Genomic DNA, 26,864 nt, shown 5'->3' on the forward strand with positions numbered 1-26,864 from the left:
AACACGCAATGAGGCATCATCAAACTGAGAAAGCCCTAGCCTGAGATGAGCGAGCTCACCACTGAGGACACAGAGGGACACCCAGAAATTACTATGACACAAGGTCAACTCATCCAAGGGCCACAATAAAGCATGGCGGTTATGGGTTCACAGGAAAGCGTAATTCATCCAGTGCTGGCTCAGAGGGCACATTCAGAAAGAATCACCTTTGTGAAGAGACTTGAAGGATGCATTATCTGGAAACTACACAGAGGAAACTATAAATAAGATGGGCAGATACTGGACATGCTCGAGGAACACATACTTGGCTCAAGTAGAAAGGAGGGCTGGGTGGGAGGTTGGGAGATGTGGTAGGAGCCATGGAAGGTGCTTCTGCAGAGGCTAGTAAGGCACATTTTAGGAAATTAGTCTGGCAGTGGTTGATGGGTGGGCAGGAGTGGGGAGAGAAGCAGCAGGAAGAATGAGGAGGAGCTGCCCCTGGTGTATGTGAGAGTTCTAAGTCAATGGTGGCCCTATTCCGGAGCTGGAATGAGAAGCATGGATGAAAGACATTTATTCAAAGAAGGGTTCCTGTGTCTTGGCAACTGATCTGATTCTCAGACTCAGGGGAATGATGCTACCTGTTATTTATATATCAAACCAAACCAAACCCATTGCCGTTGAGTTGATTCTGACTCATAGTGACTCTACAGGCTAGAGTAGAACAGCCCATAGTGTCTCTAAGGCTGTAAATCTTTATGGAAGCAGACTGCCACATATTTCTCCTGTGCAGTGACTGATGGGTTCGAACCACCAACCTTTCGGTTCGCAGCTGAGTGCTTTAACCACTGTGCCACTAGGGTTCCTTGTTATTTAAATACCTTTTATCAAAGCAGTTTCCACACACAATTTTGCATCTGATTCACACTGTACTTGCTCCTAAGAGGCAGCGTAGTTGTACAGATGAGGGAACTGAGTCCCCATGAGGTCAGAAATCAGCCCAAAGTCACAGGACTGGCAAGTGACTAAACTGGGTCTAGAAACTAATTAACAGCCCACCCACTCTTTCTTTCCACCTGCTTTCTTAGAATAAAGATTTAACTTATTTCCATCTCCTCATCTGCCAAGAAACCAGGATAATTTGATGGCCCAAGGAGAAACGGCATTTTTAATTGGAGTCCCTGAGAGTTACAGTAATTTTTTTAAACGTCCCAGCCAGGTTTATTGCCTTAACTGGGTAGAGGCTGATCCTCTTTATCCCCTGAAGTGGCCCCTCGGGACACAAGGATCTGCATCCCAATCTCAGGCTGGGTTGACCCAGTAGGCACATCCCTTACCTCATGGCTGCCGTCATTCCAATGGGAGTGATTGGCAATGGCCGGACGCTGGGAAACATCCCTCGGCTCAGAACCCGAGCTCCATTCTGGATCACTCCCGGAGGAACTGAAGAAACAAAAAGGGAAAAAAATACCACGTGTGAATTCAACTGTGAAGGTTTCACTTCTAAGTCAGAAATTGTGGATACTCCAAAGAGAGAAAGACTAAGTTGGGGGGCCGTGGGGGGATAGAAAAACACACACAAAGCAGAAAGACAGCCAGGCACAGAGAGTGAGCAGAGGCAGAGAGACATGGGGAGGCAGAGACAGGAAAGGACACTCAGAGCGAGACAGAGAGAAAAATAACACACTTCAAGAGATTTGGTCAGCAAAGTCAGACCAAGAGTGTACGACTCAACTAAAAAATACAAGTTTTAAAAAGTGGGTTTCAAAAATTATCTTCCTGCACATATTAAATACACTTCTCCCTTCAGTCAGACCCAGCAAGAGCTTCAGGACTCTGACACAATCAAATAGCAAGTGGCCAAACAGAAGTACTTCTTCATGCGTCTCTGACCTTGGTCAGAAGTTGAAAACATCTATTTGTCCTTAGCCAAACAAGGGAAAAATACAGTCTAAGTAATAGCAAGCCCAAGTTTACACACCATCTGCACCTCAGCACTTACAATGTAGTTCATCCTTACAGTGATCTTCCCTGCGCCTCCTCTGAGTGGTTGGGAGGGAAGGGCTGAGATGGAGGCTCTGGCTTCTGCCTCAGAGCCACACACAGCAGCTTCCCCCATGCAAGTCTCCAGGAGGCTCTCTGAACATCCACCTTCTCCTAAACACACTTACGCCTGGAGCAACGCTGGTTGTTGTTATTTGCCATGGAGTCAATTTCAACTCACAGTGACCCCATGTGTGCAGAGGAGAACTGCTCCATAGGGTTTTCAAGGTTGTCATCTTTTGGAAGCAGACTGCCAAGCCTGTCTTCTGAGATGTCTCTGGGTGGGTTCGAACAGCCAATCTTTTGGCTAGTAGTCGAGAGCTTAATTGTTTGCACCACCCAGGGAACCAGAGAGGAGCCCTAAGCCAACTTTCTACCCAGCAACCATCAGATCCTGTACATTTCCCACACAAATTCATAGTAGCTTCATGCCAATCTGATTTTGTCTGAGGATTTATACAATAGGTTGAGCCATAGGAAAGCCCTGATTTTTTTTTTTTATCTCCAAAACAGCTAATTCATATGTTTCAAGCTAATATTGTATCTCTTTCTGCATTTACCAAAACTCCTCCACAAGTCTATGGGGCCAGGTGAGCATAATCAAGTGAGAAGCACAGGAATGGAGCACTCATACACCTGGCTTTTAATCTTAGCTCTTCTTGTCTGACTTTGTGCAAGTTCCCAAATCTCATTTACCTTCTCTGAACAGTGTTCTCCAAGACCCTGTCTGCCTTCAGCATCCTAATCCTCCCCAAAGACCCCGGCTGTGTCCGTGTAGCCCCTGGCACAGTCTTACACTGAGGCAAGGTAGATGAACAGTATTTTTTTCAAACAAAGACCATATCGAAAAGGCTCTAGAAAATTATACATCGAAAAATGAAACCTACTATGAATATTACACGTTTTTATAGCTGATGTTATTTGTGTAGAAGAAATACTTTTTATAAAGCACGTCATGTAATCCATATAATTTACTTTTTATATTTTTTTAGGTCTCTGAGAGCATGTCTATATGAACATGCCAAACCTTTAATCAAAGGTCTGCCATGTAGGATGAATGTCTAGCTTTTAAATAGGAGATAGCTCTACAAACTGTTAATTATTTGGGCATTCTATATGTCTTGAGAGGACTTGAAACACTGATGATGATCAAAGACTACAGCCTTCAGCATGGATTACACCTTAACATAATGAAAGAAAAATCCTCACAACTAGACCAATAAGCAACATCATGATAAATGGGAAAAGACCGAAGTTGTCAAGGATTTCATTTTACTTGGATCTGCAATCAGCACCCATGGAAGCAGCAGTCAAGAAATGAAACGACGTGTTGCATTGGGCAAATCTGCTGCAAAAGACCTCTTTAAAATGTTAAAAAGCAAAGATTCCACTTTAAGGACTAAGGGCGCATGACCTAAGCCAAGATATTTTCAATCACCTCATATGCATGCTAAAGCTGGACACAGAGAATAAGGAAGAATGAAGAAGAATTGATGCCTTTGAATTACAGCGTTGGAGAAGAATACTGAACATACCACGGACTGCCAGAAGAACAAACGGGTCTGTCTTGGAAGAAGCACAGCCAGAATGCTCCTTAAAAAACAGAATGGTGAGACTTTGTCTCACGTACTTTGGACATGTTACCAGGAGGGATCAATCCCTGAAGAAGGACATCATGCTTGGTAGAGAGTCAGCGAAAAGAGGAAGACCCTGGATGAGATGGACTGACACAGTGCCTGCAACGATGGGTTTAAGCATTAACAATGATTGTAAGGATGGTGCAGGACTGGGCAATGTTTCATTCTGTTGTATATAAGGTCGCTATGAGTTGGAATCAAGTTGATGGCACCTAATAACAACATACCTCTTGAAGGAGCGCTGGCATCACAGTGGTTAAATGCTTGGCTGTTAATTAAAAGGTCTGAGGTTCAAACCCACCAGCTGCTTTGCCGAAAAAAGATGCGGCAGTCTGCTTCCATGGAGATTAAAAAAAAAAAAAATCCTATGGGGCTGTTCTACTCTGTCCTACAGGGTCACTATGAGTCAGAATCGACTTGACGGCGCATACACATGCCTCTTGCTGATACATTTTATCATTTCTCTTCCAGTTTTGTATAAGGCCCTTGTTACTAGCTTTTACAAAAGGTGTGATGGGAGATAAAGCTGAAACTATTGCCTAAACTTATTACTACTAGCACAGCCTATCGTTCCAGAATCTCCCCAGTCTCTCACCATAATACATTGCGAGAGTAGGCTGAACCAGATCAGAAACTCCCACCTGTCCCTACTCTCAGCTTGATTTTGGATAAAAGATCAGACGCTCTGAGACAAGAAACTCGCCAAGTATTTTAAAAGCATAGAACCTGTTATAATGTGGTGTTGTGGTTAATTATCACAATGTCTGTCTTAGTTGATGAGTTTTCTCTAAGAAAGAATATCTAAAATTTATATTACCTGATTTACATGACCTGGTTTCAAAACTTACTATAAAGTTACTGTAACCAAGATAGTGCGGTATTTGTGTAAGGATAATCATCTAAACTGACGGAACAAAACAGAATCTAGATGTAGACCCACACATATGTGGTCAACTGATTTTTGAGGCACCGAAGCAATGCAATGGGGAAAAGGAGGGTGTTGGCACAACTGGATACCCATTTGAAAAAAAATAAACTTTAACCCTTACCTCATACCACGTACAGAAATAAACTCAGAATGGATCCTAGATTTTAAAGAACTAAAACTACAGAACTTCTAGAAGAAAACTCAGGAAGAAAAATATCAATAACGTCCAAGGATAGACATACGCAAAAGATCAGCAGAACTCTGGAATCCGTAGATGGGTACTCCAGTCTATATCCAAACTCCCTGAAAAGATAGGCTTTTTGTTTGTCCGTCTGTTTTGGGGACTGAGAGAGAGGGTTCTGTGATTTTGCTGGTGCTCTCCTTGAAATGGTCAGATCACCACAGGGTTCAGGGTCTCCTCAGATAATACTGCTCAATATATCAGTCATGGAGACCTCGTCTAGAGCAGCAAATTAATATTATCATGGACCACACCAATAAATAACCTCCATATTTAAACTCTGTACCACAGTTAAAATTCTTGTCAGTAAAAATTATTATAGTCTCATATATAGAATCACATTAATTAATTAATTAATTAATTAATTAATTAAAACTTTACCAAGTACTTGCCTATGGATCAAGTGATGAGGACATGGTTGACCACAGACTTTGTGCTAAGTGAGACAGAGAATTAAAGAGGCAATAAGTGCTAGTTGGGGGCTGGGGGTGGGGGTGGGCTACAGACATAAAGGATAGAGACACCTAACCCAAACCCAGGGGTATCTGGGAAGACTTCCTATAGAGAGTGCCATCTAATTTGGGATCTGAAGGTACAGGAAACGGCTCATACAAAGGCCAGGAAGTGATTAAAAAGCACATTGTGCAAGAGGAACTAAAAAGTTATTTGCTAAAGTATATCAGGAATGAGATGCCTTTGGACTTTTTCCCCTGGGCACTGGGAAAACCATTAAAGCGTTCTGAGCCAGGAAGTGGTCTGCAGCACAGTGACTGAGAGCCAGACTCTTGGGGCGGATGACCCTGGCTCTGCACCGGCTCTGTCAATTGCTGGCTGTGTCCCCCTGGGCAAGCTATTTAAACTCCTTATGCCTCAGTTTCTTTGTGTATAAGGTGAGGAGGAAAATGGTGTTTATCTCACAGGGCATTTGGAGGATAAACTAAGACAAAAAAGACACTAGTGCTTGGAGTGTGCATGCTCGTTATCAATATCATAAATGCGACCAAGATCCACAGAGGACCCTGAGGTAGCCTGTGCTTTCTCTATTTCAGGCTACCTATGAGGCCACAGGTGTCCCTGAGCGGTGCAAATGGTTAACGAGCTTGGCTGCTAACTGAAAAGTTGGCAGTTCAAGTCCACCCAGAGACACTTCGGAAGAAAGGCCTGGTGCTCTTCTTCTGAAAAACCAGCCATTGAAAATCCTGTGGAGCACAGTTCTATTCTGACACACACGGGGTCGCCATGAGTTGGCACTGGCTGGACGGCAACTGTTTTTTTTTGGGGGGCAGGGGGGTACGAAAGGCCATAAGGATGGAATGAGATGATAAAACAGACCATGTTAGAAGGACTTAGAGATCTTCCTGGTCAAAGTGTTGCAGGAGGAGCAGTGACTCTTCCGGTGGTGCAGATCACATCAGTCACTCCTGGGCAGGAAATGCCCCAAACACCTAAAATCCTGGGACAAAGGCTAGAGCCCTGGAATGTGAAGACAACAGATGGAAGTCACGGAACACACGCCCTCCTGAACTCTGCGGTGGCTGCTGCGTTACTCACCAGTCCAAGAAGACAAGCAGCCCTAAAGACAGTTCATAGAGTGCTTTGCCCAAATGCTCAGAACCTTTAAGCACCACTGGCAAGCCCAACAGAAAGAGAAACAAGGAAGGAAGACAGTACTCACTGAGCATTTACTGGATAACCTGATTCATTTTGCACTCTTTGTCTTATTTAATCCTCAATCAACCTTTCAGGGAAGAAGCACAGTGGAGTGGTTAAGAGTACAGGCTGTGTGAGTAAGACTGCCTCAGTTCAAATTCTTGCTCTATTACCGGCTTTGTGACTTTGGGCAAGTGCCTCAACCTTTCTGTGGCTGTTTTCTCACCTGCAAAGTAGGTATAAACGAAACTGACAGATTCGTTTTGACCATTAAACCAGATAAGCTAAATAAACTGTCTAGCTCAGTGAGTGGCCCATTATGTAAGCCCATCATCATCATCATCGTCATCATCCTTCCACCATCCTACATTGCCTAACATCCTCTTATTAATTATCTATAAGGCACACGGGTTAATGGGGTCGGAGCATTATGCTTTTTGTAGTTGTCTATAACTCTGCATTAACCCATTAAAACATCTTTCTGATTAATGAACTGTATTCACTTCAAAGAGCAGCTCATAGACAAAACTATCCTGCAGCATTAAAAGGCTTTGCCTGAGCTATTTCCTGAACCTCGTAAGACTTCCGGCATGTACACGAGGCTTGTCCCCTGAATCCTGGAACTTGTCCTCAAATAAGCTGCAACTAGGCCCTGCCTCTGCCAATCCTGGCATATCCCAGTCCTTATCACTGGCAGGGCTCTTCCTGTTGGGACGGCAGATGTGTTCATATTTGCTCACTGGCTGCCAGAAGCCAGCTGTGACACTTAACTGTTCCTACATCTTTTCTCCTTTCTGTCCCCATTCCCAAGTGTCAGAAATACAGCTTCTGAAAAACGAATCACGGCCAGTCTAAAATGGCTCTGAGAAAGGCATTCTGAGGTCTCTATGTCACTACTGTTCAGATTGTGGAAATGTGAAGGAACGTGAATCTATTCCTCAGGCTCTCCCTACCAGCACTGCTACTCTTTCCCTTCTATTTACTCTGTATTTTCCTCAAAGCATATCAAAATCTTTAAAGACCAACACCTTTACAACCAACCAACCAATCCATCTCACCCAAAGTACTGAAATTACATTTAGGATTAAGCCAGGTAAGAAACCTAAGAAGAAACTGGACATTCAAAATTGTCTTCTAACTCTGAGCTGTGGCTCTCACTAGAAAGGGACAGTCCTCCCACATCATCTTTTATGGTTAGATCAATTACACACTAATCTTCCACAGGAAAGAAGACACATGTCTGAGGCTCTCAAGTTGCTAGAATAAGTCCCCAACTCTTGCTGATCAACCATTTTCTCTTAAGTTATAGAATGACTCTAAACTTTCTTATTTTTACCAAAAAGGAAGTAACACATACACAAGAAACATAAGGCCACATCACGCAATACCACTCAAGGTAGATGCTATGATCTAGATATGATAACGCGAGCTTGGAAGCTTAAAAAAAAAAAACAAAAAACTATGGCATAAGAAGAAACGTTTCCTCCTCTCTCTGCCATCCCTTAGCACGCCCCCATCCCAGCTTCCCAGCACGCCTCCTGAAGCTTAGCTTCCTTGATTTTCACAACTTCTAAAATTAACCTCTGAGCTCCTACCGCTGCCTTTGGAGGGGAGCCCTGGCTGCCTCTAACAGAGGCCATAAGCTGAGCAGCAGGGGGTTCTGATAATCCTTTCCTTTCCTAAAGTCAGCCTTCTTCCCACCTGCTCACTGGAAGCAGGCTGGGGAGGGGGCTGGCATGGGAGGACACAGCCCATTCCCTGGTTGTCTTTCTTCTTCCATCCCTGGTGTGTCTGACATATATCCCAGTTCTAGGCAGGGTGCACGACCCCTCGCCCTGCCATTACCTCCCTCCCCCAGCCCTGTTTCATTTTGTTGTTTTGTGTACTATCTAAAGTTCGTCTCTGGGAAAAGTCCAACCAGAGTTATATAAACCTTTGAAGATAAGTAATGGTGATCTGGCTTCTCCTGACTTAATAACAGTCCCCTCACTGGGGTTAAAGATGACTCATAGGGTTTGTCAAAGGGCAACTGCAAAGCAGGTACTTAAGCAGATAGCAGAAGTCAGGAGTAGTATACTCAACCACTTTTTTGGGGTGTAGTGCTTAAGAGCTAGGCTGTGAACCAAAAGGTTGGCAGTTTGAATCTATCAGCCGCTCCTTGGAAATCCTATGAGGCAGTTCTACTCTGTCCTATAGGATCGCTATGAGTCGGAATTGACTCAATGACAGTGGGTTTGGTTTTTCTTGATTGCGAGTCTCAGTGGAAGAATTTGGCTAGAAGCAGAATCCAAAGTTCAAAGACACTGCGACAGAAATGCCCAGCCCTGACTTCTCTGGAAGTTGTGACCTCGAGAACATGGGAGACACGACGGCGTTCCTTGCAGAATGTTTTCCATGGTGCAAACTGGCAGATCTGAAAAAGATGTCACATATACCACTGGTGCTGCCAGGGGAACAGGATGTCATAGCTGAGGTTTTCATGAGATGCATGCTGCTGCCTCATTCAAAGTCAAGCACCAGTCTGAAATGCAAGGCTGAGGGACACACTAGAAATCCAGCTCCCACAATCCATGGTGGCCCAGGCTCCCCTGGGGCAGCGTGGAACCTCCAAAAGTTGAAGAGACTTGAGCTGACTAGGGTTCTCACCAGCATCTCGAATGTCATTTCCTTTTTACTTAACATTAGATCCTGGGTGGTGGCCAGTCTGCCAGCTCCAACCAGCCTTGCAGACGCTCAGCAAGGGAAGGAGGAGAAGAAAAGATCTAAGTGGCTGCAGTCTGGCGACCTGAAGTGGAATGGCTAGGCAGGGTGAGCAAAGGAAAAGGATTTCAAGTAATCCAGGCCAGCCTCTAACTGCTGGAATGAACAGCGGCAGGGAGACTGGGCTGGCGGCCCTCCCCAAACAGGGCCATCACGCAGCCCATGAGGTGAAAACAAGGGGTTATAAATAGCACCCCTTGAGGAAGCTCCATAAACAGAACCACGGCACCAGCCCAGAGGGAGAACATAGGCAGGCTCTGTGCAGAGCAGAAACGTGCTTCTGGAACCCACGCTCCCCACTCATGGGCAGGGGCAGGACCCCTGAACTTGGGTAACGTACGTATACATCCACACTGGGACACAGGCACACAAATGCCACTAGGCAGGCCACCCACACACCATCACCGCAGCTGGTCGGCTGCTGCCTTTAAACATCTGCTCTGAGGGATCACCTTGCTCGCTTTTTCCAGCTGGCAGGACAGGGAACGGTGGCTTAATCATTATCTGTCTATAACGCTTCTCCCTTAAGAAGCGTTTCTCCATCAACTCCTAGAATAAGAAACACGATGCAGTGTAAAATTAAATAACAGGAGGAGGAGGAGGAGGAGTGCACCAAGGAAGAGCTAACTGAAACCCAAGACTCATGTATTGGAGATACATACCTCTGACTGTGTTTACTAAGAGCTCAGGGACATGCTGCTTGGCTTCCTGGGTGCTTGGTATAGAGCAGGCCCTTGATACACAGCCACCTCCTTCCTCCAGCACTGCTTCAGTCTACAGGGGGCTTTACAACCTGCCTGTTTGACTGTGTTCTAGCTTGACCTGCAGGGGATTAGGAGGCAGTCTGTCATACCGTGGTGTGGCTGCATGTTACCATGATGCTGGAAGCTGTGCAGCCAGCCAGTATGTCAAATAGCAGCAGGGTCACCCATGGTGGACACATTTTAGTGGAGATTCCAGACTAAGAAAGACTAGAAAGAAAGGCCTAGTGATTTATTCCTAAAAATTAGCCAGTAAAAACCTTCTGGATCACAACAGAACATTGTTTTGGACACGTCATCGGGGGGAGCAGTTGCTAGAAAAGAGCATAACATGTTTGGTGAAGGTGAGAGTCAACAAGGGCGTGGGAGACTCTCAGTGAGAAGGACTGGCACGTTAGCCACAACAGTGGACTTGAACCTGGTGGAGACTGTGAGGATGACGCAGGACAGGGCAATGTTCTGTTCTGTTGTACATAAGGTCACTATGAGTTGGAGCTGACTTGATGGCAGCTAGCAACAACAATAGGGGGTCAGGTGGGAAGATAAATACAAAGATGTTGTCTCTGCCTTCTCCCCAGCTCTTAAATTGACTTATCTGCTGCCTCCTGCCAATGAGCATCCCTTCCGTGACTTTTGGAGGCCTCCTGGTTCATCCCTTCCAGGGACTGAGTCCCCTCTTGACATGGAGCCTTCATGAAGGTTACGGCTGAATTTCTCACAACGGTAATAGTTAGGTAGAAAAGTCTTCTAAAAATGACCTTCTAGCTTCAAAACATGAACACTGAGCTTTCAAAATCCAAACATAGCATGTAAAAGCAAATAAGATACACTGAAAATTATTTCTTTACAGTTTGGGTGTTACAGCAATGGAGAGTGGAGAACTTCATTTAGCCACGAGAATATTAAAGACAATCTGTCAACTAATCAGCACTTTTCCCTCTATTTTCCCTTTCGACCTGTGGTGAAGAATCCAGTGATGACGGACTTCTGTGGAAGTTGCTGAGGGCCCATTAGTGATCAACTTCCTTGCCTGTTCCATAATCTCCATTTTCCTTCTTATCTCCAGGAACCAGTTCATCAAAAGTTTTTTTTTTTTTAACCAATGATCACTTGCATACAGCAGCTTGGGGCTAAGGAAGGTGCTAAAATCTTACATGGTTCAGATGAAATCAGTACGTTTCCACCACGATGAATTATGTAACTTGATCTTAGAAACCATTTCAGACTGTAACCCAATTACAATCTGGACTGTACTCTTCCCGCAACATCATCTAAGCATGGAGACTTTTTTGGTTTTTGTTTTTAAACATTTCTCCGTAATTTAAAGCACCATTTAAAAACTCTACTTCAGGTTAACTGCCAGCTACAGGACTGCTCTGGTTTTCTGTCTGCCTAGCAGTAGAGTGTGCTTGTCAGAGGTGTGTTCAATCTAACATTTCAATTGCTGGCAACCTGCGTTTACCAAAGACAAAATGAGAATTCTGTACCTGTAGAAGCAGGTAATGGCAGCCCCAGGCAGAGGCACAATTCTCCCTGAGAATGCTCTGCTGTATCTCCTGGGTCTTTTAAAAAATGAACAAATAAGAAAGGATGGAGTCAAACGTTCTCAAGCTGTCAGGAGGGTTGTGACAAGTGGAGGGCTATGAAGGATGGTCTGGAACTCCCTGTTAGTCCACTGCTAACAGGAGACACCTGTTGTGGGCCTGCGGATGGGTACTCTTCCGTGGGAAATGCTCCCTCCTATACAAGTGGGGTATTTCCATTGCTCCACAGGTCAAGCAGCCATCAGGGAGCCAGAGCCCCAAACGAGCTGAAGTCCCTGCCATCAAGAATGAGCCAGGTGGGCGCCAGTCCCCAGTGGTGTCTGGTGAGGCCTGCCACTTCACAACGCCATCTCCACACCAGCGTTATGTCATCATTAGGAGGCTGCAATGCAGCGGTGTCCTGACGGGAGCTGAAGAGACCCTGGTAGACCAGCTATCTGTCTGCTAACAGGGCTCTGGCTGGGGTTGAAGTGTGGATAGAGCCACTAGCCTCAAGTTGGGAGAAGAAAGGGGCAAATATCTTAAAGTCATTTTTCATCACTTAGAAAGGAGACCGTTCTAAAACCACTATAGTTGGGCCTCAGAGATAGGTGAAGGTGATGAGAAAAAACACCAGACGTTGGATAGGAGAAAAGCCCAAGTAAGGAAAAGAGTTGTCTCAAGCCTTACACTGCTTAATGGCCAACAGATGGGGAAGATGGGAGCTCTGCTTAGCTAAATCAGCCTTGCCTTTCCATCTGTTGGCATCTGGAGGGCTGGATGGGGACAGAACAAGGGGTACCACGGTGGTTCCATGTCAAGTCTACTTCAAACCCCTGCAATACCACCTCGCCAGACTTTTCTCTCCTCTCTGTCTACACAATGGCGGACTGCTGTTAAAGAGGTCTCAAATGGGAAAGAAATTTCTAAAAATGAGCACTGCTCAGATCCATCACTGTTAAACTGACCCCACGTAGCCTCTTCCAGCAGTAGCTACAAATTCCCAAGAATAATTCCTGCTGGAGAAAGGAAGGTCGCTCTGCAGGGACTCATTATGGGGTCTGCGTCGCTTCCCCCAGGTCTTAAGCCCTGAAATGATACTAGAACTTCCTCATCTTGGAAACACACCTTGCATGCATTCGTACATATGCATGGGCGCACGTTTATATGCATATGCATGTCACCATGCACCTAGGTAGTTTTTCAGGGGATTCTACAAGGGGAGTTCTACTTTAGCATTAGTTCTTCCTATTGCCTGGTATATAAATGAGAAGGTTAAGTTCACAAACTATGGTGCTGTAGGCTATAGAAGTATCTACTCACAACCTGCTTGTATCTCAGGGGGAGTATTCAAAAGCATCATGGCAGTGGCAGCATCAATGTCAGGATCTGGAAAAATCAACCAATAAATAACATTATTTACAAGGGGGCCGGTGCGTGTGTGTGTTTTTCCCCCTGTCCAAGTTACAGCTTATGAATGCAATGGAAGGAAAAAAAAAAAAATCCAAGAAATAGAAGAGCTATCCCAAAAGTGGACTGTCTTCCCATTTGGATTGGAGAGGAAGACAAGACATTCTAGAATGAGATTTACGGGGTATGCTGGTGGGCTTTTCCTCAGAGGGCAGTGGGTTCTTATTTCATTAATTTCATGATTTACCCTGTCTGTTCCTGAGAAGTTGCTGCTCTAGGTTCCCCTGGAGCTTTATTCTCCTGGGGTAGAGAAGTGGGGGGGCGGGGGTGTAATGATAGGAAATTCAGCCACAGAATCTGAAATGAGCTGGGAAAAGCTCAGAGCCATAAGAAGAGACAGTATTAAATACACCTGCATCTTGTGAAATATAAACTGTTATTTCCATTTGTCAGCAGAATGTGAAATGTATTTTACGAGGCTGTGGGTGAACAGCCAAGGTGGTGGTGAAGGCATGGGGGAAAAAAAAAGCTATTTAAAATCTAAAGAAAAAAATGAAAGTTGTGATGCAGAAGGCACAATGTTTACTTCCACACCTATTACTGCTTTTAATATGAGCCCCCGGAAAGAAAAGTACTCATCACTCCATTGCTATAATTCTTAATAGGTTGTTGAATCCTTACTGATCCACCAGTTGACAGATGGCAGGTTATATAGAAACAGAGAAAAATATTATCCTTTTATAACTAAATTCATTTTCCTCTGAGAAACAGCAGCGCTGCTGCTATGGAAATGAAGGTCACCATGGCAACAGTAAACAACCCCGAAGAATGGCCACGGAATGGGCTGAAAAGAACATCTGCCCAAGTGCGGCGTCCCAGCTGCCCTGGGGCGAAATTCACTAATAGCGCGGTGATGCCGCGTGACAGACGCTGCCGCCTGTGCCCTGTCCAAATAAATGAAGTGTGCAATTGAAGTCGACATCAAAATGCCTGCCCTGGCCGATTACCGCCTCTGCGTCTGCTAAGCCCAGTGACTAATGATGGGGGACAGGGCAGCCCTACACTTGTCAGTATTTGTACAAACGACAAACCAAAAAATTCAATTTACTACTAATGGCTCCGTGGCACTTTATTTTGGGTATTATGCTAGAAATCTTTTTTTTTCTTTTTTAAAAAAGTACATTTTTCATACTTTATATGTGCAGTTTAATTCCAAGGGTGTGATCTGATACAGTATAAAGCCCCATGAGTGACGGATAATGCTGGGGCCAGAAGACAATATCTTGGGAGGAGGAAAAAAAAAAAAAAAAGCAAATGAACTTTACTCTGCAGGCCCTTTTTCTACTGCCTGCAGGAGGCCCCTTACTTACACTCCATAATGGACTGAAAGTTTATAAAGCACATTGTACCAGGAACAGGTAAATCAACTTATTTGGCAACTCCTGGGGTGGAATTCCTAAAACAGTCATTGTTCTCCACAGACACTAAAAATATATGCATTATTTGAATAATTAGAAAAAACGTGAAGTGCCACTCACTGCTGCCAGGGCTCCCTCAGTTCCTGTCCCTGTATCTCCCCATAAGAACTGTTGCCAAGCAACAGGACTCATTGTCTGGGGGTTATTTTGCTGGCACCCCACAAGCCACGAGGCACACTCTGAGGCCTTTCCCTCCTTTCTCAGAAGTAGCCAAGAACACACACACGTTTCTTCTCATCAGGCAAAGGCTCTTTGCCATCTTTGAGACGCAAGCGCTACAGGAAACCCATAGTTGGCGGAGCTAAACGGTCCCAGTCTCCCCAGATGACTCTTCAAAAGAGTCCCCAGTGTTTATTCTGAGTGACCAGGAGGTTCATGGGGGCAGAACAAGAGGAAAGAAGTCAAGAGTCTTTTCCTATGCATTCTGCCAGAAAATTAAAGAAAGTAGTTCTGTCTTTAAGAAAAAAACACAAAAACAAAAACAACAGTGGACCTCAGGAGGGAGGTATAATAAGGGCCTCAGACAAAATGAATATAATGAGAGAAAGAATGAAAGAAAGAGAAAAAGTCTTAAAGGAAACAGGTATCATCAACACATGGAATTAGGAGAACCTAGTTGGGGCACCACCAAAACATAGCTTGGGGAATGTTTCAGGCCCACATAATACCCATCAATGTCCCCCCACCCCACTCAAGCCAACCCAAAGAAACACATAATGTAAGGAAAAACAAGAGGCTTTAGTGCAAGTCTTCCAGTCCCTTTTTCCAACTGGATTTGCAGTGCCTAAGACCTCCATAAAAATTCTGATGCTATCCTAGAACTCTACCTGGCTTCCAGGCATTTTGGGCAGGTATTAAAGGCAGGCTTCTCATTATCCCAGTCATTCTGAATTCCTACAACCATACCCTTCATTGTGAAAGGATCAGTTCCTGGGGTGACATACACCTAAGCAGGAGCCCTTTGGGTAGGCTGGGATTCCTCCCCTGTCTTTGGTATCAGGAGGAGAGGAGGCACATGCAAGAACCGCAAATGGTACGAAAAAAATATATTTATGTGTTCATGCAAGTGTGTGCACACGGGCACGACAGACAGTCCCAGCCCTTCCCCAAGGGGATACAGTAAGTGCCATTCTTTCAAAAATCAACTTTATTCAAGTATAATTTTAAAATGCACCCCTTCTAAGTGTATACTATGATGAGTTCAGAGAAGTTTTACACCAGTGTTATCATGACCACAATCAAGATAAAGGGCACAACCAAGGTACAGATTCCATCGCCCCAAAGTTTCCTTGTGACCCCTTGCTGTCATACCCACCCTCACCGTGGGCAGCCACTGATTGGTGTGATGTTGTATGTGAACCTGTAGTTCATTCCTTACTGTTACTGAGTAGCATTCAATGGCATGGATATACAATTTGTTTATCTATCCACCTGGAGATGGATATTTGCATTGTTTCCATTTTGGAAGTATTATGAAAACAGCTCTTATGAACTTTTGTACCAATCTCTAATGGACATGTTTTTATTTCTCTTGAGGAATTGCTGGTAAGTGTATGTTTAATTTCACAACAAATTGCCAAACTGTTTTCCAAAGAGATTACACCAGAGTTCCAGTTTCTCCACATCTTTGCCAACACTTGATGTCATCTATCTTTTTGATTATAGTCACTGGAAGTGTAGTGGTATTTCTTTGTGGTTTTAATTTGTATTTCCCTAATGATTAATTATGTTGAGCATCTTTTCATGTGCTTGTTGGCCATGTGTAGTTTTTTTTTTTTTGTGAAGAGTCTGTTCAAATCTTTTCCCCATTTTTTTAAATTGAATTGTTCAACTTATTATTGAGTTGTAAAATTTCTTTATATATTCTGGATATCAGTCCTTTGCAAGATATATTTTCCCTCAGTCCATAGCTTGTCTATTCAGTTTCTTAACAGTGTCTTTTAATAAGAATTTTAAAGTTTTTATAAAATCTGATTCATGATTTTTTTTTTTAATGGTTCATGCTTTTTACGCCCTAACTCGGAAACTTTTCCTAACCCAATGTTGCAAATATTTTCTCCCAAGTAGCATCTTTTTTTTTTTTTCTTATTTGTTATTATATTAAACATAATGTCATCTGGGTTCAACATCCAGATTTATAGGTGAATGAAAACAGAAGTAATCAACCAGACCTCTTTCCTTATCCAGTAAGTACAGATCTCCTGGAATTGTATAGGTAAATACCAGAAGGGCATTCTTTGGCTCCTGGTATGTTGAGGGAACACCAGGCAGCCCAAGAGAAACTTAGTCAGAAACATTGCTATGGAAAAGTCTCCTGGAGTCTTGGCTAGAATGCCTGATACAACTTCATGCTATGTGCTTCAGTTTTTTACAGCAAAGAGAAGAGATACTATGATGCTTATTCTTATCTCTTATTAAAATGCTTAAGTCTCCCTCCCTTTTAGAGGGGAAAAAAAAAAAAAAACTATGAAAGTACAGTATTGTATGCCCACTGCAAAAAAAAAAAAAAAAACCAACCTACTCTAGGTAAACATAATTTGAAAAATAAACACCTTCCCCAGTTCCACTTTCACAATGTAAGCACTGTTCCTATTTTCTTTTATATACTGCCAGAAATTTTCAATGAAAATATAAGCGTGTGTATGTATTCACAGAAACACCAAAACATATGTATTTATACTCATGACTACTTATGACCATCACCAAAGCTGAACCAGTCTAAAATCCCATATTAAAAAAAAGTCCTCCTTTGTTGCTCCTGCTTCCATAATAAACCTTACTTCTTTTCTACACCAGTTCCCAGAGGCCCATCTCTATTTTCATCTTTAATGCAGTTGTCTTATCACATTGCCTTTTCTCTGCACTAAGAGACTGAAAATCAGTCACACCTCTAAAGATGTTTTCAAATCCTCTCCCCTTGAATGTGCACACACAACTACATCATGCTACAGTGAGAGAAACAGGTAATTAAGTGTCTCGAACCAATGGTTCAGCTACTTGGATTTAAAAAAAACTTGCATCGCATTTTTCCAAAATGTGCAGATGGTTTCTTTTGGGTGCTGGGGAGGCTTTTCTTCCGTGATGGTAAAGGATTAGACATTGGGATTCCTGAGTTCAAGTCCTGGGTCTGCTGCAAATTAATGTGTGACTTTTTTTTTCCATTTTGCTAGGCTTGAGTTCGTGCATTTTAAAATGAGGGGTGGTGGGCAGCAGACTTGGAAGGGGCCAGATTCTTTATCTCATTCATTGTTGGTTCTTCATCTCATGCCACACAGTTCCTGGCTTGGCCCATAACGTCCCTTGATTGCCTCCTTCATTTCTGGCTTGTGGCTGCCAGACCACGGATTCCAAGGAGTACCTATCAAGTGGGACATTGCTCCAAAGCCTTTGGGGACAGCCAACATGCTTAGTAAAGGCTGCAAAAATGACACATCTGAAGTTATTTGGTTAATTCCCAAATACAGAGGAAAAAACACATGCATAGCTTCTGGTGTAAAAAAAAAAAAAACCCCACTGCTTCTGGTGTAGAGGGAGCAAAAAACAGATTCAAATAAGTGAGCAAGCAAGCAAACAAACGAACAAAAACCAAAGCCCCAAGTAAGGTGTGTACATTTCCTACAGAAACCAAGTAGATTTGCGTGTTTGATTTATATGCACTCCATATATACTAAGCTGGTGGTTCTCAACCTTGGGTGATTTTGTTCTGCCCCTCTCCTTGGTCCCAGGACATCTGACAAGGCATGGAGACATTTTTGGTTGTTACAACCAGTGAGGGAGTGCTCCTGGCATCTAGTGAGTAGAGACCAGGGATGCTCCTCACCATTCTACAATGCAGAGGGCAGCCCTCACAACAAAGAGTTAGCTAGCCCAAAATGTCAACAGTGCCGAGGTTGAGAAACCCTGTACTAGGCTTACACGTACATGTGCTAAGGTCAAGAGAAGCAGTTCTTGAAGCAACTTATCTCGAATAGGATACATCAAAAGTAAAACAATGAAAAATTGGATGGTGCCTGCTACCATTACTAAATATTTTCATTCAAGATTCTATAGAAGAATCTTGATCAAAAGAGGAGATGAATGTACAACAGAACTTCGAATTCTCATAGAATCCCGACTTTCTGGAGCCATGGAGGCTGGATGAACCCCAAAGCTATTGCCCTGAGATAATCTTTAAGACTTAAATCAAAAATACACCCTGAAGTCTTCTTTAAACCAAAAAACAATAGTTTAGCTTAATTACTACAGAACGTCTGCCTTGAGCACTGTGCTCTTTTAAAGAACTGTCTGTATGGGATCAAACTGACAATAGCAACTTGAAAAAGTACATAGGAAACTTAGAGGGCAGAATTTATGTCAATGGGGGATGAACAACTCAGGAAAGGAAGGTAAGCATGGTTGCACAACTCAAAGAATGTAATCAATATCATTGAATTATACATGCAGAAAGTATTGAACTGGTGTATATTCTGTTATGTATATTTTCAACAACAACAAAATAAAAATAAATTATTTACTAGTGGATACAAAATTCACTTTACTGCTGATGCCTTTTTTCCCCCCTTTTTGTAAAAATCCTAAGTGTAGGAGAAAGAGGAAGTCAAGGTTTACTGCTGCAAAGCCACTGAGGTCAGGGTTATACCCTTTGGCTTCTGTTGCAATCAATCAAGACATCCAAAAAGTGTCTCTCATCTTGAAGGTGGAAGGACAAGGACAGGGGAGTGCCCCGACTCTACTGAAGTCACTGCCATGAATACATCTTTCACTTCTCTTGTGGCTGACAGTTAGCAAGAAAGAAGATACCAGAAGTGAGGAGCAGCAGGGATGAAGTGGGAAACAGGAGATGGTATTCACCACTGACATGACCGCAAACAACTGAGTTCTCACATAGAGAAGGGGGAGAAAGAGACGTCATGAAGCCCGGTGGACAAGGACCAGGAATTCATCAAAACTGACAGGATTTTTGGGAGTTAAAGTCTCTCACAAAGACTGACTCCCAGCTGTGGCTTTAAAACTTATCTTCATGGTAGGAGGTGAAGCGAGAGAACACCAAGAGTCGCCTCCTTCTCCAAAGAATGAGTCAAAGAGAACCCCAAACTGAAGAAATGAGGCAAGTTAAAACTAATGGTTATTTGTTGGAGCAAATGATAAATGAAGTTGGCAGAGGGGATGAGGGATGAAAGATCTATACGTGTATTTTAGGTATTATCAGGCTCCTGTTCATGTATTCAACCCACTGCCGTTGAGTCGATTCCGACTTATAGTGACCCTATAGGACAGAGTAGAACTGCCCCCGTAGGGTTTCCAAGTCTGTAAATCTTTATGGAAGCAGACTGCCACATCTTCCTTCCATGGAGCAGCTATAGGGTCGCTATGAGTCGGAATCGTCTCGATGGCAACCGGTTTGGTTTTATTCATGTATCTTCAGTCTTTCTGACCTTAAAAATTGTGACTGGTGAACTCTAAATCAGGAATTTACCAGCTCTGAGGAACGCTGTCACAATTCACATCTGTGCTTTGGGAATGCATTTGTATAGGCCAGCTCCCCAGTCAATCCCACAAAAGCCCTGAGAACCAGAGGGCCTGGCCACACTGATGTCTCAGAGGAAGGACAGAGAGACCTAGAGGGTGGTGGGTCCTTGAGCCAGGAGCTCAGCGGGACAACTGGGGCTTGCTAGTGTTGGGAGCATCTATTTTTAGTCTATTTCTTCCCTCTCCATGCTACGAGCTTGTCTTCCCCAGCAGCATCACTTCTCTCTCTTCACTGGGAGATAGGCTCCTGCCCAGTGTCCATCCTAGAAGCCACTTCCTCTTCTAGTAAAGAGTTCAGGGTTGCTGGCAACACCTACACCAACCCTTCCACAGCTCCAGCTGTTCTTAGGGCTGCCTGGCCCTCACCAGGCTTTGTCATGTTTGCCACTGCTGACAACTGAATGCTTCCATTTACACAGCACTTTCAATTAGCTCTGTTTTCACCTGGGTAGATGTACAAAGTCCCTTTTCCAGAAGCAAAGATTCCATCTCAGAATGACACTGGCAGGTGTGTTAATGACAGCATGTATCGCTCAGAACCCCGACATCGGTGCTCCAACGGACAAATCGGCGGCTTGCCCGGGTCTCCATGGTCTTCCTCCCTGATAACCAAGCAATGCAGAAAAGCAGAGGATAACCCTGAACACAGGATTGCTTTGTCTGCGGATACACGTAGTATGCTAACTCATAAGAGTTTCAAAAGAGACCACAGAATCACTGATTCTCTCAGAACTGACAGTCGATATGTAGAAGCTTTAGAACAAAACCTTACCCTGTTCTTTCTGCATTGACTTATACCATATGGAACCACACAAATTGCCCAAAGCCTGCACTGGCATCTTTTTTGTGACTATGGCATGAACGATTATGAAGTTGAGATGATCTCTTCATCGAATAAGAATATTCCTAGGCAGAAATCTATGTCCTTTCTACAGAGCTGTCTTTCAGTCATCTGGAAGGGAAGACCACTGTAACTGTTCCTCTACAGTGTTGAGATGCTGTGGCAATGATTATGGTCTCTATGTGGGAGGAGTTGTTGTTGGGTGACATCGAGTCGATTCCCACTCACAACGACCGTAAAGAACAGAGTAGAGGTTTTGTAGGCTGTAATACTTACAGGAGCAGATCACCAGGTCTTTTCTCCCTCGGAGCCACTGAGTGAGTTTGAACTGATGACCTTCTGGTTAGCAGCCGAGTGCTTAACCATTGTGCCACCAGGGCTCCTTTCATTTGGGAGGGACATCAGCATTTCCCTTTCTAACTTCAAGACAGGCCAGACGGTGTTCAAAGAACCCAACTGCAGTTGGTGGATATGGATGGGAAGGTGGGTGGCAAGAGCAAATTAAAACAATTCACCTATTCACAGCCTCGCAAGCAGTCAGTTACAGTATTCTCAGACGGGGGTGCCCCAGGAGGCTGCAACCAGGGAACCCAGGGAGCAGAGGTTTACAGCTGAATGAGGTACAGAGCGAGAGACTTCGGAGGAATATGCAGCGTCTGATGAAATATTCAGAAACTACTGTTAAAAAATTTTAAGCTTTGTGATTGATAATGTGGCTATCCTTATTAAAAAAGAATCTCTGTATTTTGGGGACACATAATGAAAATTTTACAGAAGACATTAGATGATACCTAGAGATTTGCTCCAAACTGATCTGGGGCTGGGGGAAGTGGGAGAGGTAGGGAGGAAATAAAATTGGCCAGGATTTGATCATCATCGGGTGATAGGTACATAAACCTGTTGCTGTTCAGTCAATTCTAACTCATAGTGACCCTATAAAAAAAACCAAACCCGTTGTCATCGAGTCGATTCCGACTCGTAGCGACCCTATAGGACAGAGTAAATCTGCCCCATAGAGTTTCCAAGGAGCAGCCGGCGGATTCAAACTGCCGACCTTTTGATTAGCAGTTGAGTTTTTTACCACTGCACCATGGGTCCATTATTCTCTTTTTTCCTAGTATATCTGAAATGATCTATAATAGCCTAAAGGTCCCTAGGTGGCACAAACGGTTTGCAATTGATGGCTAACCTAAAGGTTGGCGGTGAGAACCCACCCAACAGTATCTTGTAAGAAAAGGCCTGGTGATCTGCTTGTTAAGATTACAGCCAAGAAAACCCTATGGAGCAGTTATGCTCTGTAACACATGGGGTTACCATGAGCAACCAACAACAACAACATAACAGTCTAAAAAGCATAAAGAAACGGTGGTGGCAAAATATACCAGACCAGCTGTCCTGAGGCTGGATATGTTCTTCATCAACAAATATAAGGGCCATGGCGTGGAGTTCCAGGGGATGCTGGTTCTGAGAAGGCCATCAGGGAAGAAAGGCTAGGTCTCCACCGGCTGAGGTTTTATTTTCCTCTTGAACATGAGCTAAAATTGACCTTCCACAGTATTAAGTATTAAACAGTGGCTAAACCTGATGCTTAACCAGCAGGATAAAGCCCAGCAGGCCCAACTTAGTTTATCTTAGGGGCAAGCCTGGCTGGGTTTGGGGGAGGCATGGGGAGGGGAGAGAGGGAAGCACCCTTCTGACCCCTGTAGTCAATTAACTTACACTTCCAAGCAGGAGGCACCATTATCTTTAACTCAGCAGGCATACCAGTACAAATTAGAGGTCATAATTACAGCTCTCTTTTTAAAATGTGACCATGGTATCCAAATTGACCTCTTGTGGCAGCATTGCCTACATGCTGGGAAGTGCATAAAAAGGAGGTCCAGGCCCTACCTATCCAGGGAGCAGTGACGGGCAGCCAGTCCTGGGGGAACTTCGAGCTGTTTGGGGTTTACTAACCATTTTTTTTTTTTCACTGAGAAACACTTTTAATTCTTTAAACTGACGTGGACTTGCCAGAGCTTTACATTATCTTTTAGATCCTGGGGAAAAGGCAAAAGCAACCACTCAAATTAATATGCCAGCAATTTATGCAACCACTGTCTAATTATCCATGTAATGACAAAGTTGAAACGATCAATTTCTGATCATTTCTCCACTTTAGTGTTCTGTAAAGTTGCTACAGAGACTCGACTTCACCTTTAAAATTCTAATTTATTGTTGTTATTACATCTTATCATTGGTCCCACCTAGCAATATTTCAGTCTCTAAATCATCATGAGAACGAACCATGTGTGGGGTTATCAAACCTACCTGGATATTCATATCCTGAAACTGTTCTTAGTTCTAAGCTTTATTGTTGCTTCTCACAGTGACTCCATGTGACAGAGAACTGCTCTACAGGGTTTTCTAGGCTGTACTCTTTATGAAAGCAGATTGCCAGGTCTATCTCCTGCGGAGCTGCTGGTTAAGTTCGAACCACCAACCTTTCTGTTAGCAGCTGAGCATTTAATGGCTGTGTTGCCAGGGATTCTTAGTTCTAAGCTTAGAATCACAGAATTTCTGAGCTAAAAGAGGCCCTTCTGAAGTCACTTTACAGAGGAAATCCTGAGACCGGTCCACAAAGAGGGGAAGTGATTTGCTGGAGCCACCAAGCTGGCTGGAGGCTGAACAGGCGACTAGAGTATAGGCCAACCCAGGTCTTAAGCCAGGTCACTTCTCCCTCCACTGGCTCCTGTGACGCCTTATGGAAAAAAGACTAAGGGATTACTGTTTTTTCTTTATTAACAATATTAAACAAGTCTTCTCTAATACCTCACTTCCTAACTGTACAATGACAAACTCTCCAGAATAAAATTGGGACCCACCCACCTTTCATGGATACTCGGAAGAGTGAACTCACTGTTATCCTAAAACACTTTTGAGTTCTCTGGATATTACACAAATACAAACAATAGACGCAAACGTGGTAACAAAAAATCATGAGGTGAGGAGCTCGTGGAAACATTTTATAACCAAGTTGTGGTTATCACCTTATTTGGTGACCCTGATAGTTTCAGTTCTGCTTCCAACACAAAGCCCAAGTTGCTAATGTGTTCCTCATATTCCTTAGAAGCATCTGCCTCCTTACTGTTCACTGTTGTTGTTGTTGTGTGCTGTTGAGTTGATTCCAACTCATAGTGACACTACAGGACACAGCAGAACTGCCCCATTGGGTTTCCCAGGCTGAAATCTCTACTGGAACAGATCATCCAATTTTTTCCCCTCTCGGAGCAGCTGGTGGGTTCGAATGGTCCATCTTTCACTTAGCAGCTGAGTGCTTTAACCATCGTGGGATCAGAGCTTCTTTACCTTTCACTAGTAGCCATTAAATAACTCTGACGAATAGCCAACATCTTTCCAACGGTATTTTAAATCCTCAGCCAACACTTGAAAAACTGGATAGAGAGAGGTCGCTGTACCAGCTAATCTCTTCCTGGCTGAAAAGAGGGACTGAATATTCCAAAGCTAGATGCAAGTAGTTTCAAATGGATAGTTAAAAAAAAAAAAAAACCAATGCCGTCAAGCCAATTCCTACTCATAGCGACCATATAGGATGGAGCAGAAGAACTGCCCCGTTGGGCTTCCAAGGAGCGACTCATGGATTTAAACTGCCGAACTTTTGGTTAGCAGCTGAACTCTTAACCACTGCGTTGCCAGGGTTTCTAAATGGATAACGGACAATGTCAAATCACAACAGTGACACAGCCAAGTGAAGATTCCCACTTGGTGGCATGAGCTTGAAATACAATGGCGCTGAGAAGTATCGTTTTCACCAGTATGCTTTTCTTGAATAGAATAGCCTGGGAGTGAATGATGATTATACTTATAAAAGCATCTTTATTCAGAAAACAAAAACTTAACCAGCTAGAGTTCACATAAAAGAGTAACTGCCTTACTTCTCTTATAGACGTTAATAGAAGTCAGTAATAGAAGTCAAAGGATCGAGTCTGAATACATCACAACAAAGGTATTGAGCTGAGACCAGTGCATCTCCAGGTAAAGTCACGGAGTGATACACCGATGCAAATGCATTGATAAAGTTCATTCTAACACAGGAATGAACACTGTTGTTAGCTGCCATTCAGTCAAGCCACAACTCATGGAAACCTCACGTACAATGGAACAAAACGCTGCCTGGTCCTGCGCCTTCCCCACGATTGGTTGTGGATTGGACCATTGTGATCCATAGAGTTTTCATTGGCTGATTTTTGGAAGCAGATCACTAGGCCTTTCTTCCCAGTCTGTCTTAGTCTGAAAGCTCTGCTGAAACATGTTCGGCATCGTAGCAACATGCAAGCCTCCATGGATAGATAGGTGGTGGCTAAGCATGAGGTACACTGGCCTGGAATCACACCTGGGTCTCCTGCGTGGAAGGTGAGAATTCGACCACTGAACCACCAATGCCCCCATTAGTGATGGATAAGGGGAAACATTTCAGGGGTAAATTCTTTGGTTTACATTTTACATTGGAGCATTTCGTGGAGTTACTTGGCCGAGAAACTCCAATTCCCTGCTTCACGAGTATTTTGTAAAACAGTTGTCTGTATGTCAGTCCTAGAACTGTGGCTTGACATAGCACCTAGCACACTGGTGTCACTCAAACATCCTATTAAGACAAAAAGCTTGATTCCCTAAAGCTCTGCTTTACTGCTCAATAAATCAGCAACCACCATATTTATCCCCAAGTGTTACTCGCTGCATCAATTTACACAAACAAGCCACAAATTAAATACCATCATTTCTGATTTCAATTACATTTTGGTTCTGAACTGCAAGCTTCACTGAGTTACTTGTTGGCTGTGGTACGTGAACATCAGATGGCAACCTCAGCACCGGGGGCCTGAAAGGGTTAAAAACAGGGCAGCTTTTGGGTCAGCCCCTTCCTTTGGGGGCTCATCAGATGGTGTGGGTTTAAAAGTAAAACATTCCTTCCACATCATAAAACCCTGGCATCTGCGGAGCAGCAAATCCAGCTCACTCCGTTTTGCTCCATTTTATTCTCAAAAGAAACGATACAGTTCAGATTCTAGAACACAGTGGATTTTTACATTTCTTCACACTCTCTGCCTGCCTATTTTTTCCATCAAAGCACTTTGCAAAAACACAAAAACCAAATCAAAAGAGCTAATGACGCCGAAGTGGATTTAACTTTATTGATTCCATTTCACAAAAAAAATGTTAATTTATTTCTTTTTTTACATTACCTTTCGTTTGGAATATCTTTTTACATTTTATTACCTTTCATTTGGAATATCCCACCAAGCCCGCTGATGTTACCTCGCCCGTTCTGCTCCCTGCAGTTTTCAGTGCTAGAAGGAGGAATGCCCAAACTTGAGGCAATTTTGGAGATTAAGCCTCCCAAGTAATTCATTTCTATCACAATCTTTGTGTTCCAAAGTGGCCTAGTCATCTTGGTCACGTTTATTAACTAAAGGTAATGGGAAAGATCCTGATCAGAGCGTCCGTGTGTGCAACTGCACAAATCAATTCTCTCTCCACGAATGTGACAGACGAGTCTCAACGCTACCCACCGAATCTCGTTAGTGCTCAGGGACCTGCTGGGCACCACCACTGCTCCCTGACAACCACCCAAACAAACGCAGTTTGTGAAACACAGCAGAAAACCATCTAGAAGGAAGAAGCAGTAGTGGGGGTCAGTCCACAGGCTGGTCCTGCAGAAAGTACACGCAAACTCTGGAGGCTTTCTGCAGGTTTCTAGAGAGGGGCCATACTTTGAATCCAGTTCTCCCAGGGGTTGATTAAACAGAAAAGAGGAAGAATCACTGGCCTTAGACTCACTCATCAGAAAATAAGTCTCTCATTCCAACTGGGTCAATAGAACAGGACTAAACGCTCCCCCTTTGCTGAAAGAAGTCCCCAAATCCTGCCATCGGTTAACCCAAAGGTTGGAGGTTCAAGTAGTCCACCCAGAGGTGCCTTGGAAGAAAGGTTTGGCAGTCTTTCAAAAAAACGGCCAATGAAAACCCTATGGGGCAAAGCTCTACTTGATACCCATGAAGTCACCATGAGTCAGGGTCCACTCCA

At 43.7% G+C, this 26,864-nt stretch overlaps 1 protein-coding gene across 11 annotated transcripts in view; it reads right to left on the minus strand.

The window, feature by feature from the left end:
• FOXN3 (forkhead box N3) overlaps positions 1 to 26,864 on the minus strand; it is a 466,036-nt gene that overhangs the window by 27,408 nt on the left and 411,764 nt on the right. For 9 of the 11 annotated variants that reach the window (XM_049898928.1, XM_049898925.1, XM_049898927.1 and 6 more), the window contains 2 exons: positions 12,846 to 12,911; positions 1,317 to 1,422 (listed from right to left, as the gene is read on the minus strand). In XM_049898928.1, the coding sequence (XP_049754885.1) occupies positions 1,317 to 1,422; positions 12,846 to 12,911 (172 nt within the window). The remainder of the gene's footprint in view (positions 1 to 1,316; positions 1,423 to 12,845; positions 12,912 to 26,864) is intronic. The other 2 variants (XM_049898935.1, XM_049898936.1) reach the window with 2 other exon arrangements.

The sequence above is a fragment of the Elephas maximus genome, chromosome 10 (assembly GCF_024166365.1).
Source record: "Elephas maximus indicus isolate mEleMax1 chromosome 10, mEleMax1 primary haplotype, whole genome shotgun sequence".
Lineage (NCBI taxonomy): Eukaryota > Metazoa > Chordata > Mammalia > Proboscidea > Elephantidae > Elephas > Elephas maximus.